At 31.0% G+C, this 13,804-nt stretch overlaps 5 protein-coding genes across 5 annotated transcripts; 3 read left to right on the top strand and 2 right to left on the bottom strand.

The window, feature by feature from the left end:
• Window positions 1-281: 281 nt before the first annotated feature.
• SCDLUD_001474 (uncharacterized protein) lies at window positions 282-4,580 on the top strand (the record flags this gene model as incomplete). Its single annotated transcript, XM_046080369.1, has 1 exon — window positions 282-4,580. One exon carries the CDS (start codon window positions 282-284, stop codon window positions 4,578-4,580), a length of 4,299 nt encoding a protein of 1,432 aa, XP_045935636.1.
• A 360-nt stretch (window positions 4,581-4,940) lies between these two features.
• On the bottom strand, window positions 4,941-6,194 carry FMT1 (methionyl-tRNA formyltransferase; the record flags this gene model as incomplete). Its single annotated transcript, XM_046080368.1, has 1 exon — window positions 4,941-6,194. The coding sequence occupies one exon, from the start codon at window positions 6,192-6,194 to the stop codon at window positions 4,941-4,943; it is 1,254 nt and encodes a 417-aa protein (XP_045935635.1).
• Window positions 6,195-6,529: 335 nt separating this feature from the next.
• Window positions 6,530-8,311, top strand: PGD1 (Pgd1p; the record flags this gene model as incomplete). The annotated part of the gene is made up of 1 exon (XM_046080367.1): window positions 6,530-8,311. The coding sequence occupies one exon, from the start codon at window positions 6,530-6,532 to the stop codon at window positions 8,309-8,311; it is 1,782 nt and encodes a 593-aa protein (XP_045935634.1).
• Window positions 8,312-8,995: 684 nt separating this feature from the next.
• Window positions 8,996-10,131, bottom strand: EFB1 (translation elongation factor 1 subunit beta; the record flags this gene model as incomplete). The annotated part of the gene is made up of 2 exons (XM_046080366.1): window positions 8,996-9,542; window positions 10,052-10,131. 2 exons carry the CDS (start codon window positions 10,129-10,131, stop codon window positions 8,996-8,998), a joined length of 627 nt encoding a protein of 208 aa, XP_045935633.1.
• An 839-nt stretch (window positions 10,132-10,970) lies between these two features.
• EST2 (telomerase reverse transcriptase) lies at window positions 10,971-13,782 on the top strand (the record flags this gene model as incomplete). Its single annotated transcript, XM_046080365.1, has 2 exons — window positions 10,971-13,629; window positions 13,700-13,782. 2 exons carry the CDS (start codon window positions 10,971-10,973, stop codon window positions 13,780-13,782), a joined length of 2,742 nt encoding a protein of 913 aa, XP_045935632.1.
• Window positions 13,783-13,804: the final 22 nt, after the last annotated feature.

The raw sequence follows: 13,804 nt of genomic DNA, 5'->3' as shown, positions 1-13,804 counted from the left end.
TCAATTATTACCCCTCTTTCACTTCATGCCAGTAACAATTATACAAAAATTAAATAAAAAACCAAAGCCCTTTTTTTTTATTTTCTTTTTCCTTTTTTCTTTTTTCTTTTTTTCCTTTTAAACAGCTTCCAAAACAATGGCTCAGACTCTATAATTCTTTCCAGATCTTGACTGCTTTTGTTGCTTTCAAATAAACAGTTTTTTAAATAATTAAAAAAAAAAAAAAAAACTACCCAAAAATAATATCAATAAACACATAAACCAAGGATAGAGGCCTTAAAATGTCTTCTAAAAAACCAGAAGTTGTTACTACCAATTCTGTGGTCGTTGACACTTCTATCACTACAGAGAAAAGTCAACAAGAAACTTTGTTAAACTTAAATATTGATGACTTGGAAAAGGTAACAGATTCAAATATTATTCCTCAAAAAAGATTGTTTAGTTTTTTGCATTCCAAAAAAATACCTGAAATACCAACCTATAATACAAACAGTAACAACGATCAGAGTGATGAAAGACCTATTTATCCACTCTATCACGTAAATTGGATCAGTAGAATATTCTTTCTTTGGATCATTCCGCTGATTAAAATAGGTTATAAAAGAACATTACAACCAAACGATCTATTTAAACTAGACGACAGATTAAGTATCGAATCCTTATACAATGATTTTGAAAACAATTGGAATAGAATATTAAAAATCCATAATGGCAAAATCCCTAAATTTGCCTTAGTCATTACTCTATTGAGAACATTCAGATATATGTTTGGTTCTTCAATTCTAATTTCAATAATATATAGTTGTGGCCAAGCGTTGACACCGTTGCTAACTAAAAAACTAATTAATTTTGTTGAAGAAAAACAATTTATCCCACATTTACATGTAAATAATGGTGTAGGTTATGCTATTGGTACTTCCGTATTAATGCTAACTACAGGACTATTATTTAATCATTTCTTCCACAATTCAATAATGACTGGATATCAGGTACGTAGCGTCCTAACCAGAGCTGTTTTTACCAAGACTTTTAAAATTTCCCAGTACTCTCACCATAAGTACAGTAATGGTAAAATAACATCTATCATGAGTACTGATTTAAGTAGAATGGAATTGGCATGGGCTTTCCAACCATTGCTGTGGTCATTCCCTGGACCACTAATTATTTGTATTGTTTTATTGATTATCAATTTGGGTGCAATTTCGCTCATTGGTTTCGGCACTTTTTTTGTTATCGTTGTACTGATTTTATTTGCATTCAACCAAATTATTCAGCTAAGAGTCAAGACCAACAAATTCACCGACCAAAGGGTTTCATTAATGAGAGAAATCCTAAACAGTTTAAAAATGATCAAATATTACGCTTGGGAAGATGCTTATGATAAAAATGTCAAAGATATTAGGAAAAATGAAGTTAGCTTGGTAGTTAAAATGCAAAACATTAGAAATATATTTACTGCTTTTGCTATTGTCTTGCCTAGTTTATCTTCATTAATTGTATTTTTGGCACTATATAAAATTAACGGTAATGGATTTCAGGGGAAAAATACGGGTCAGATTTTTTCCTCTTTATCATTATTTGAAGTTTTGAGCTTGCAAATGATATTTGTTCCCATTGCTCTGGGTACTGGTATTGATGGGTTAATTGCCCTTAGTAGAGTACAAGATTTTTTATTAGCCGAAGAGGAAGAAAAATTAAAGCCATTACCCCCTTGTGATTTGTCTAAGGATAATGTATTAGAATTGGAAAACTGTTCTTTTGAATGGCAAGATTATGAAGCTCTTATTCAAAAAGAAGAGGAAGACGAGGAAAAGCAAAAAAAATCGAAATCTATCAAGTTTAGTTTTGTAAAGAAAAAAAACACAACAAGTGAAAAGCAACAGGACTGTATCTCTGAGGACAAAAACAATAAGAAGAAAATCACGACCAATAACAACGTTGCAAATCCTATTAAAGGGTTCCATGATATTTCGTTTGAAGTGAAAAGGGGTGAGTTGATTATTGTTACAGGCGGTATAGGTACTGGTAAATCATCTTTATTATTAGCTTTGGCAAGATTCATGACCCGAACAAGTGACGAAAGCACCTCTACGTTTAAACAAACAGGCACATTGCTATTGTGTGGCTATCCTTGGGTCCAAAACACAACAGTTAGAAATAACATTTTGTTTGGTTCCAAGTTTGACCCTATCAAATACGATAAAGTTATTAAAGCATGTTCTTTAACTACTGATTTAAGTAATTTGCCAGCAGGTGATTTCACTGAGATTGGCGAGCGCGGTGTTACACTATCTGGTGGTCAAAAAGCACGTATCAATTTGGCAAGAAGTGTTTACAGAGATAAGGATATATATCTGTTTGATGATGTTTTAAGTGCTGTTGATGCTAGAGTTGGTAAGCATATTATGGATGAGTGCATTATTAAGTTTTTGAACGGTAAGACTAGAATTTTAGCTACACATCAATTAAGTCTTATTGAAAAAGCTGATAGGGTTATTTATTTGGGTGCAGGTGGTTCGTTTAACATAGGCACAGTCGATGAACTATTATCGACAAACAATGGATTTTCACAATTAATGGATTTTTCCAAAAGGGAAGCCGACAAAGAACATATAAAAACGCAAGAAGATGAAGCTATGGAGATTCAGTCAGTTAGTAGCAGTAGCAGCACTTCGGATATCGAGGAAAAGTATAGATCGCAAGATACAAAAATGATGGCCAAAATGGGACAAACCATTCTTAAAGAAGAAAGGGCAATTAATAGTATGAGTTTGAATATTTACAAGAAATATTTAAAGGCTGGTTCAGGTAAATGGTATTTACTAGCCACCATAATGTATTTATTATTTGTCGCTTTTTCCACATTTACTGAACTGTTTAGTTCTGTTTGGCTTTCCTTTTGGACAGAAGAAAAGTTCAAAGGAAGAAAAGATGGCTTTTATATGGGCTTGTATATTTTATGGGTATTCAGCTCTTTACTATTTTTGGTGCTTCAATTTGTCCTGATTTGTGAAGTTGCCCTAAGAGCCAGCAGAAATCTAAATATAAAGGCTGTAGAGACCGTATTACACACACCAATGAGTTTTATCGACACCACCCCCATCGGTCGTATTTTAAACCGTTTTACCAAAGATACCGAGGTTTTAGATAGTGAAATTTTAGAACAATTAAGAATGACAATAAACGAGGCCTTTATGGTTATTGGTGTGATGATTATGTGTATTATTTATTTGCCTTGGTTTGCCATTGCTGTTCCTTTTATTATGTTATCGTTTGTTTTCATTTCGGATCATTACCAAAGTAGTGGGAGAGAAATAAAAAGATTGGAGGCAGTTCAACGGTCATTTGTCTATAATAATTTTAATGAAGTTTTGACTGGCATTGATACTGTTAAAGCATATAGCCTGCAAGAGATGTTTTTAAAGAAAAACGATTATTTGATTAATAAACAAAATGAAGCAACGTACTTGACTGTTGCCACCCAAAGGTGGGTTTCTATTTGTATGGATATTGTTGCCGTCTGTTATGCTTTAATTATCACTTTGTTGTGTGTTACCAGACAATTCCGTATTGGTGCATCTAGTACTGGGGTTTTGTTATCTTACGTTTTGCAATTTCCCGGCTTATTAAACTCGTTATTGCGGTCAATAACGCAAGCTGAAAATGATATGAATAGTGTGGAGAGGTTAGTTTATTATGCCTCAGATTTACCTCAAGAGGCACCATATCGCATAATGGAATTAAAACCCGACAACAATTGGCCCATCAATGCCAATATAATTTTCCAAAATGTTAGTTTGAAATACAGACCAGAATTACCATTTGTACTGAAGGACTTAAGTATAGATATTAAAGGCGGTGAGAAAATTGGTGTTTGTGGCAGAACAGGCGCTGGTAAAAGTACAATTATGAGTGCACTATATAGATTGGTGGAATTGACACATGGTAAAATTATTATTGATGGTATTGATATCAATAAGATTGGTTTATTTGACTTGCGTTCCAAACTGACCATTATTCCACAAGATCCTGTATTATTTAAGGGTACTATTAGGAAAAATTTGGATCCATTTGGTGAATGTAACGACGACATTTTATGGAATGCCTTAGTCAGAAGTGGTGCAATTACTGAAGATATCATAAAAGACGTCAGGTCACAAACAAAAAGCAAAGAAGATGGTAACACTGAGTTACATAAATTCCATCTGGATCAAACTGTTGAGGATGAAGGTTCAAATTTTTCTTTAGGGGAAAGACAAATTCTAGCACTAAGCAGAGCTTTAGTGAGGAAATCTAAAATTTTAATTTTAGATGAAGCCACAAGTAGTGTTGATTATGAAACAGATGCTAATATACAAGCCAGGATTGTTAAAGAGTTTCCACACTGTACCATATTGTGTATTGCACATAGATTGAAAACTATTTTGAATTATGATCGTATTTTAGTTTTAGAAAAGGGGGAGATTCAAGAATTTGATTCTCCGATTAACTTATTTGATAAAGAGAAGGGAATATTTAGAGAAATGTGCGATAGATCAGGTATTCAAAGAAATGATATAAAATGCTCATACGGTGAGTAGCACTTAGAGAAAGAAGTTTTTTGAGCGGAGGGGAGGGGGGTTAAAATAAAGTCTTGATGTTACGTTATATTTTTGAGATTTATGGATTTTTTTTTTTTTTTTTTTGTAACATGCATTTAGTGATTTATATAGACATTTTTTTCAAGATTATAAAAAAAAAAAAATTGAAAATTTATACATTTTTCTTATTTTTGTTTATTTTAAGTTTTATAAAATTAATTTTTTATTAATGATGAATTTTACTCTTAACCGACAATTAAAAAGATTAAAAAATAAACAAAAAAAAAAAAAAAAGAAAAGAAAATAAAAAAAAATTGGTAGCATTTACCACAAATGAAATATTTACAATAATCATCCATATTAAACAAAAGTTATTACATTGTTATGTTCAGGGACTTTTGGCATACGTGACCTTTTATATATACCTTTGATAAATTTACAAGCTGGTTCAATTTTAAAACCTTCAAATTGTAAATTTTTGCAACCAATATAAGTATCTCCGTGACATTTAATTATTAGCTGTCTCAAAGAATCTATATACTTAGCGTCACCAGGACATTTCAAAACTTGCTTAACAGAAGCATCTTGTTCAGTATTTTCCAGTGAATCTATATCTCTAATTTCTGTTGCATCGTGCAACAAGATTAATTTAGTTATTACTGATTTGCTATCATTTACATCTTTTCTCTTGGGGTTGACTTCTTTCCGTACATAAACTGACTTTAGAACGTTAATTTTATTAACTATTGTAGAAGCGGTATCTTTATTCCAATTAATTTCTCTGTCAGTATTTTTAATTTTTTTTGCATAACTTGGTTTATAATGGGGTATAAAACATTTATTATCAGTTACAGTATCTAGGCATTGATATAATTGTTTAGATATAACCTCGTTTAATAATAGACTGCCCACATTACCCATTTTGTCTTTCAAATCTAATAATAGAGGACCATCGTTTCCTGATTGTTCTTCGAGCATTAAACTGTCCGGTATTTTTAAAGAGTTTTCAACAATAACGTTCTCACTGAGAAAAAACTTTCCAACATGCGAATCATCGTTATCATATCTATATTTAACCAAAGTGCCGGTTTCATTATTGACATTCTCTGGTTGCAAGATTTCATCTACCTTTAGAGGTAATGTTTGTACAATTATCCTACCATGATCAAATTTGGAGGGATGTAGCGTCTGAATTGAGCAACCAGTATAAATATCATTGTTTAATAAAGTATATTGCAGAGGACTTGATCCTCTGTATTGAGGTAGTAAGGACGGGTGAACATTTATAGAATATTTTAATTTATTAATCAACTCTGCTGGAATTAATTTACCGTAAGAAACAGCAATACACATATCAAACATTGACGAGTCACTATCTTTATTAATACTTAATTCTTCCAAAGAATATATTGGAGGTGGCAAATTTTGAAATAACAATGGCATTGATTTATCTAATATTGTTTGTTTTAATTTTAACAAATTACGACCTGTTCTTTTAGGAGGTGGTGTAATTACTTGAATATGTGAGATCATACCATTTTTTTGTAGGTTATTATACAACGGTATTAATGATTTAATGCTGAATAGGTCGGATCCAAAGAATAGTATCTTCATTTTGTTTTATTCGTTTCTTTTGAAGGTATTGCAATCTTTATGGAGAGAGAGTTGAACTTATTCAAATTTGGGTGAAAATCAAAGACAAATCCAATTCGATTCCCTCGCAAGTCCTTTTTTTTTTTTTTTTCTTTTTTTTTTTTGTTTAAAAATTTGAAATCAAAATCATTTTCCACGAAATTTCATTTCTATTTCTATTTTCATTTTCATGTTTTTTTTTTATTTTTTATTTTTTGAATGCACTTTAATTAAATATTTAATCGTAATGTGAAAAAAAAAAAAACCTCACATTTAAACTCACAGAGGAAACTTAAAGACAAAACTAACTATACCAAATGAGTAGTACTATATCGTTGTTGAAAGGGTTCGAAGTGCCAACGGACTTGACTAGTTTAGAAAGACTAATTTTAAAAAAACAAGAGCAACAACCAGACCAACAAGAACAATCAAAGGATAATACAGCCACAGAAGTGGGGAAAAACAAATGCTATTCTGAAATAATTGAGAGTTCTATGAAAGAATTACAAAACGAAATATTACCATTACGCCTAGAGTTCAATATGCTATTGCAAAGTTTATCCCAAATAGGTATCGTGACAAATATACCCAATAAAGAACAATATTTTAAAATCAGGACAAGATTATTTGATATAAACACTAAAATACAATTATTGTGCGCTAAAATGAAAAATTTACGTCCTATACTCTTGTTAATCAAGGATCAACAGCAGTTACAATTACAACGTGAACAAAAAAGTGGTGGCGATACTGAAAAAAATGAAAATGATGACCTAGAATTCAGGTTTAATACGCCCTATGCTATATTAGAAACATTACCTGAGCTGCCGCTACCAGATCCGCCAGTGCCATTGCCTAAATCATTTCAACCTAAACCGAATGCCACTGTAAATAACAACAATAGCAACGTCTCCACGCCCGTTTCAAGTGCGTCAAATAATAAAACTGGGACTGGTAGTAATGGTGGTAGCAGTAATGGTACTACTAATACTACTACCAACAGTACTAGCAAAGGCAACAGGGGTTCCCCCAACGTAAATGTTGCTACGGCTAAATCACCAGTCGTGGCAACTAATACTTCCAAAGCAAATACCAAAGGAACAAATAGCAACCCTAACACGCCACGTAATCAGGGCAAGAATAATACTACTACTACTGGAAATGTTACAGGTGCTAATGTGAATACTGCTGGAAAGAAGACATCTGCTGCAAGTAAGAAAAATGCCAATATGTCTGTAAACACCAGCACTGTTGCTACTAACAACAATGGCATTACACCTAGTTTCCAAAACACTATTTCTCCAATGAACATGATGACACCATCTACTATCGCTGCTACATCAGGGAATGTGATTTCTACCAGTAGAAATAGTAAAAAGAGCAGTACTATGGGTAATAGTAACAACAACAACAACAACAATACCAATAATAGTAGTAGCGGTGCTACTCTATCTTCCCCGGGAAATATGATGATGATGCTTGATAATAATAATAATAATAATAATAACAATTATAATACTATTAATCCTAGTATGAATAGAGGCGAAACTGCTAATAATGGAAATGGTACAATAATGAACAATGGTAACAACTCCAACAATAACAACAGCAATAGTGGCGGTCAATCTATGTTAATCAACAGTCCAGCGGATATATTATATAATGCGGGTGCCATGAACGGTATGAACACCATGAATAGCAAACTTTCTAACAATAATATTAGCACCAGTGCCAATATTTCTAACAATGGCACTAATACTAATAATACTAATAATACTAATAATAATAATAGTACCAACAACAATATTACTCCTGCTAATATATTAAGTGGTTTAATGGGTAATACAACAATGGACACAGATGGAATAATGAATAATAACATTTATCAGAATCAAAACGGCAACACTACGAACAAAGGAGTGAGTCTATCAAATAACAGCAGCAATAACACTTCATTCATGCCAAGTAGTATGATGATGAATAATGGTAGCAATAATAATCTTTCCAATACTAGCACCAACAATGTTTTTGATGGAGGAGATGATTTGGTGGATCTTAACAATCTTGATCTAGGTCATATAGAAGACTTTTTACAATGATATTAGGATTATATATATATATATTGTATTTTAATATTTGAATATTTGTGTAGCGGGTAATTATTTTTTTGATAATTTCATTTGATTTTTGTATTCATTTGATTTTATTTTTATTTTTATTTTTATTTTATTTTTATTTTTATTTTTATTTTTATTTTTAATCAGGGAATTGGCTTTGGAATACTTGAGCCAACATAATTTAATATCAAATAAATGGAAACAGCCGGTCAGAAATTTTTTGAATTTATTACCACTTCTCTCAGTATATAAGAAAGTGATTTATTAGAAGTTGAGGGAGGGGAAAAAAAATGTCATTAAGAACATGTATTATAAGGAATTGCTTTAACTTTAACTTGATTATTCATAACTTCCGAAGAAAATATCCCGTTAAAATTTAAAGGCCTATGAAAGCGTTGTCAATTACCCAAAGTAAATATATGAATAATTAAAACGTAGCACAATCATTAGATAAAAATGTACATAAAATTACAGCAGGACATAGGCCATAATTACTCATAGAGAATTACAACGAACCATATATATAGAATAAAATATTAATATTAAAAAAAAACTCGAGTTTAACTTAATAAAAATATACAACTATTTATATTTATTTATATAACAAAAATTCCTCAAAATAATAAATTTGCAAAAAAAAAAAAAAACAACAAGATCCTATTGTTTCTATAATTTTTGCATGGCAGCAACATCAGTGGATTGAACATGATCTTCATCAGATTCAATTTCTTCTTGTAAGGCATCGACAGAAACCTTGGAATCTTCAACAACACAGTTGATTTGCAATTTTTTAATACCAAAACCAATTGGGATTAATTGATGAGCACCCCAAGTTAAACCATCCATGGTAACATTCTTAACGTTGGCCAACAATTCGTCCATATCGGTTTCATCATCCCATGGTTTAACATCCAAAGTAACAATAGATTTAGCAGCTGGCTTTGGTGGTTTGGCGGCTTTTTTCTTGTTATATTCAGCCAATCTTTGAGCCTTTAACTTTTCAGCTTCTTCATCAACTTCATCATCAGAACCAAACAAGTCAACATCTTCATCATCTTCTTCTTCAGCAGCAGCAGCAGCTGGGGCTTTACCGGCTGGGAATTCAGCGAATTCCTCAGCTCTAGCACCTAAATGGTTGAACCATCTAGCAAAGTTTGGATAAGCTTGCTTGAAAGCATTGTAGACAGTAACATCGGCTTGAGTGGCAGCAGTACTATATTCAAAAAACGATTGTAGAATATTACAGATAAATACATGAATATAATGTTAGTAAACATAGACACACTTTAAAATCGGTGATAATTTATTTTTTTTTGTTTGCAGATAATGCAGGTAATAATTTAGACAGCCAATACTACGAGCATTGCTCGGATTTTTTTGTTGAAAATCAAAAAATATAATACAATAAATTTTATATTCATCAGATATAAGCGAAGGGGTCTAATCCTTCTACCTTTCTTTTTTCAGTCATGCTGGGGGTCTTACTTCCCTTCATAAACACGGACCAAAGAATGTACATCATCATTTGTATTGTCATATAGGTGAAAATTTCAACGAAAAAAAGGGCTATATTAACAATATGAATTGTAATATCCAGAATGCTACCAAAAGCACATAAATCTGCTTTTTTCTTTTTTAAAAAAAGAAAAAAATATATGTAAAAATAAAACCGTATTTTCTTTCAATTATGGAACAATTGAAATACTAGAAAGTTAAACATACCCATCAATATATGATTTGTCAGCTAAAAAGGTGTTTAATTCCTTTAAAGTTTCAACCTTAGAAAAATCAGAAAAAGACATTTTTATTGTATGTATTCTTTGGAATGCGGAGTGATAGATATAGACTTTCTCTTGTTAAGAAGAAAAAAAGTGTTGAGAATATTTCCAAAAGAAAAAAAAAAAAGGAAAGAAACAGTGATAATAGGAATGATTTCAAAACCACTAAGATAAAACCATGATTAATAAATGAAGGGTTTCAGATGAATAGAGTTGGGGAAATCAGATGAATTAATGTAAAGTTGCAATGCGAACGATCAACAAATAAAAAAAAAATTTTTTTTTTAACAAAGAAAGAGAAAAAAGATTAATGAAAACAAAAAAAGAGAAAACTGGATAGAAAATTGCTGTAAATTTAAATTGTTAAAAAAAGAGCAATAAAGAAAGAAAGAAAAAAAAAAAATATAAAAAAAAAAGTTTTAATTTGTTAGCGTTTTCTTTTACCTGATTTTCTTTGTCAGCAACAAACTGACCGTTAGCCCCCTCTCTCTCTCTACGCGCTTTCTTGTGGCTGGCCAACTGGCACCCCAATCTTTTTAAGCAGGGCTTTTTTTTTTTTCCAATAGCAAATTTCCCTTTTGGAGAAGAAAAAAATAAAAAATAAAAAAAAAAAAACTTTTTTTATAATTTTTAAAATTGGGGCTTTTTTTTTTCTATTTTTTTATACAAATCACAAACACATGACCTAAAAGAGGGCTTATACCAATACAAATGCCAGTTTCACATCGGCGGCAATATTAATCCTATTATTATTATTATTACTCTCTTTCTTTCTAACTCACATTTCTTCTTCTTGTCGTTGTTTGTAACTTTAACTTTTGTAAAAATAACTAAATGCATTCAGCACAACACATTCACACACTATGTGTCTACAAAGCATAGGTGAATACTTACATACCATTATTGCAGAATCAACCAATATCAACAAAACAAATCCATTGATCCTTAACAATGTTTATTTCCAAAATCATTTCTTAAACTGCCATTACATTGTTAAAAATAAATCTGTTAGCTATACCAAAATCAAAAAATTGTTATCAAAAATTGTAAATATCACAATTGACACCCCTACACCAATCGACATCAACTTACATTGCCAAGTTTTGCAGCTATGTTATAGATACTTATTACTTAACATTAGCCTTTACAAGTCTAATCTTTTACTACCATTATGCAAAGAGGGAGAAAGAGATTTTATAAATTACTACTATCTTAACAATATCTACTGGTTTTACTTACATCAAGTAGTAGGTTCTGCAAATTTCTTAGACATTCTATTAAATTATTCTGTTTTTTTTTACCACAACGATTCTGAATTTATACAAATATCAGGTAATAAATTCAACAAAAAATATCATAATACAAACAACACAAATAGTAGCTCACCCTCATATGTTGTGTCCCCCAATTTATTCATGTATAAATTAACTTCAACTCATAAAGATAAAATTAGATTTATAATCCCCGAAAAAACACCTTTAAGGTTATTAAGAACCATTTTATCCAGTGACGCTAACTTGACCGAAGAACATACCACTAATGCCACAGGTGTTAAAAGTGGCATATTGGCCAGCGACAAAATTTTATCCAAGTGTAAAAATTTGAAACACTTTTTATCAAAAATACAAAAACAACATAAATCTTTAAGGTACACGAGCATTTTTAATAACATATGTCCTAAAAGACATTTGGAAAACACTACTGATAACTTCAATCATTTAGCTAACCAAGTCCCAATTAGATCAGTAGAGAAGTTTATTTTGGTATTGATAGAAAAAATATTCCCCAAGGGGTTTTTTGGTTCCAATAAAAACAAATCAGTAATTTTCAAAAACATCACACATATTCTAAGACTAAAAACCTCTGATAAGATTCCACTGCCAAATATACCTAGCATGGAAAACATCAATAGCATTCCCAGTAATCAATTTATTTTCCAAAAAATAAAAATCAATGAATTTCCTTGGATTTATAAATATAATGACAAAAACAACAACAATCACCGTACTTTGACTGATTTTCAATTCAACAGATTTTTGGCTTTAAAATTTTTCAAGTGGTTTTATTGCAAATTTTTAACAAATTTGATATCTACTTTTTTTTATTGTTCTGAAGTCTCCTCCAATTTGGAAGTTTTGTTTTTTAGACACGATGTTTGGTTCAATATGGTTCGTCCAGTGATTAACAAATATATTAAAGATTACCTTTTGCCCAATAATCTATGTGCCCATAATATAGATGAGTCTAGGGAGCATGATTTCGATCTTTTTCTACATGGTAATATAAGGATTTTGCCCAAATCAAGCAATAACGAATATAGAATTCTTTGTGTGCCATCTAGCAAGGGCCAGTCCTATTGGGATAAAAAAAAATTATTAGATAATTATATTATACCCACAAGAACCATTTTAAAACAGCTAAGGTACGCGAAACACAATGATATGGATGCTGCCGATAATAAAAACTCCACAATCATCCCTATACTTTCTTCTCTTTATCAAATTGCACCAGTTATCCGAAGGTTCAAAGAAACGTTGCTTAATACAGGCAATAACAAGTCGTTTGATAAATTGCACTTTTTAAAATTTGATATTAAATCATGCTATGACTCCATTCCAAGGAATAAAATATATGAAGTTCTAGACGATTTGTTAGATGACAACTTACAATATCATGTAAAGGAAAATCAAATTGCTCTACTACCATTTAAATTATACGAAAATTCAGATTTCAATCAATCGCAAATAGTTCATAAAACAGAATATTATATAAATGGTGCGAGTGACTATGCCAGAACTAACACTATGGTCAGCACCAACAACCGCAATAACCTGAAAATCATATTTCAACCCTCCATTTCCGATGATTTAAAAAAAAGACACTTTTTCACTAAGGAGGATATAATATATATCGTGGAGAAAGATGTTTTAGAAACTGCCATGTCAATTGGAAACAAATGTTTTTTAAGGAAATTAGGTATATACCAAGGTAGTTATCTATCATCTACAGTAGTGGACTTGTTATACAATGATTTGCTGAGCCAGTATTCAGTTTTCAGATCTGAAAATTATGATCCTGGAACTAATACGTTAGTTATACGCTTTGCTGATGATTTTTTGGTCATAACTAATAACTTGAAGCAAATAAATGATATAGAAGAATGTTGTAAATCTGGATTTGCCGAGTACAACGCGTTTGTAAACAAAGATAAATTGGAAAAATCAGACCCATTATCACCGTTTAACTTTGTATCATTTTGTGGGTTGAATATTGATGTAGATAGACTAGAAATACATAAGCAAATAGAAACCATTAACACCGTTGATTACAAATATCAAACGTCGGCTAAAATTGTATATTCAAGATTGCTCAACCTACTGCAAATAAGATTGGCATATAAACTATTAGATATGAAGTTAAACAGCGAAGAATCCATTTTGCAATATATTATAACATCCATTATAAACATTTTAGATTCCTTTACAGGATATTTTAAAAAAAATGTTGATCAATTGCATGTCAGTACGTTTGGAAAATTCATTCAAGACGTTATTTACATGATCAGGGAACATTTGGAGAAAAACACACCAAGGTCATTTAAATTTGATCCAACTAATAGCAAAATATTTTGGAGATTTCACGACAAGATTGACAACATTGTACTATCTACAATAATATACACTTTGAACAAAAGTAA

Source organism: Saccharomycodes ludwigii, chromosome II, assembly GCF_020623625.1.
Source record: "Saccharomycodes ludwigii strain NBRC 1722 chromosome II, whole genome shotgun sequence".
NCBI lineage: Eukaryota > Fungi > Ascomycota > Saccharomycetes > Saccharomycodales > Saccharomycodaceae > Saccharomycodes > Saccharomycodes ludwigii.
This window is presented reverse-complemented; position numbering and strand designations above follow the sequence as displayed.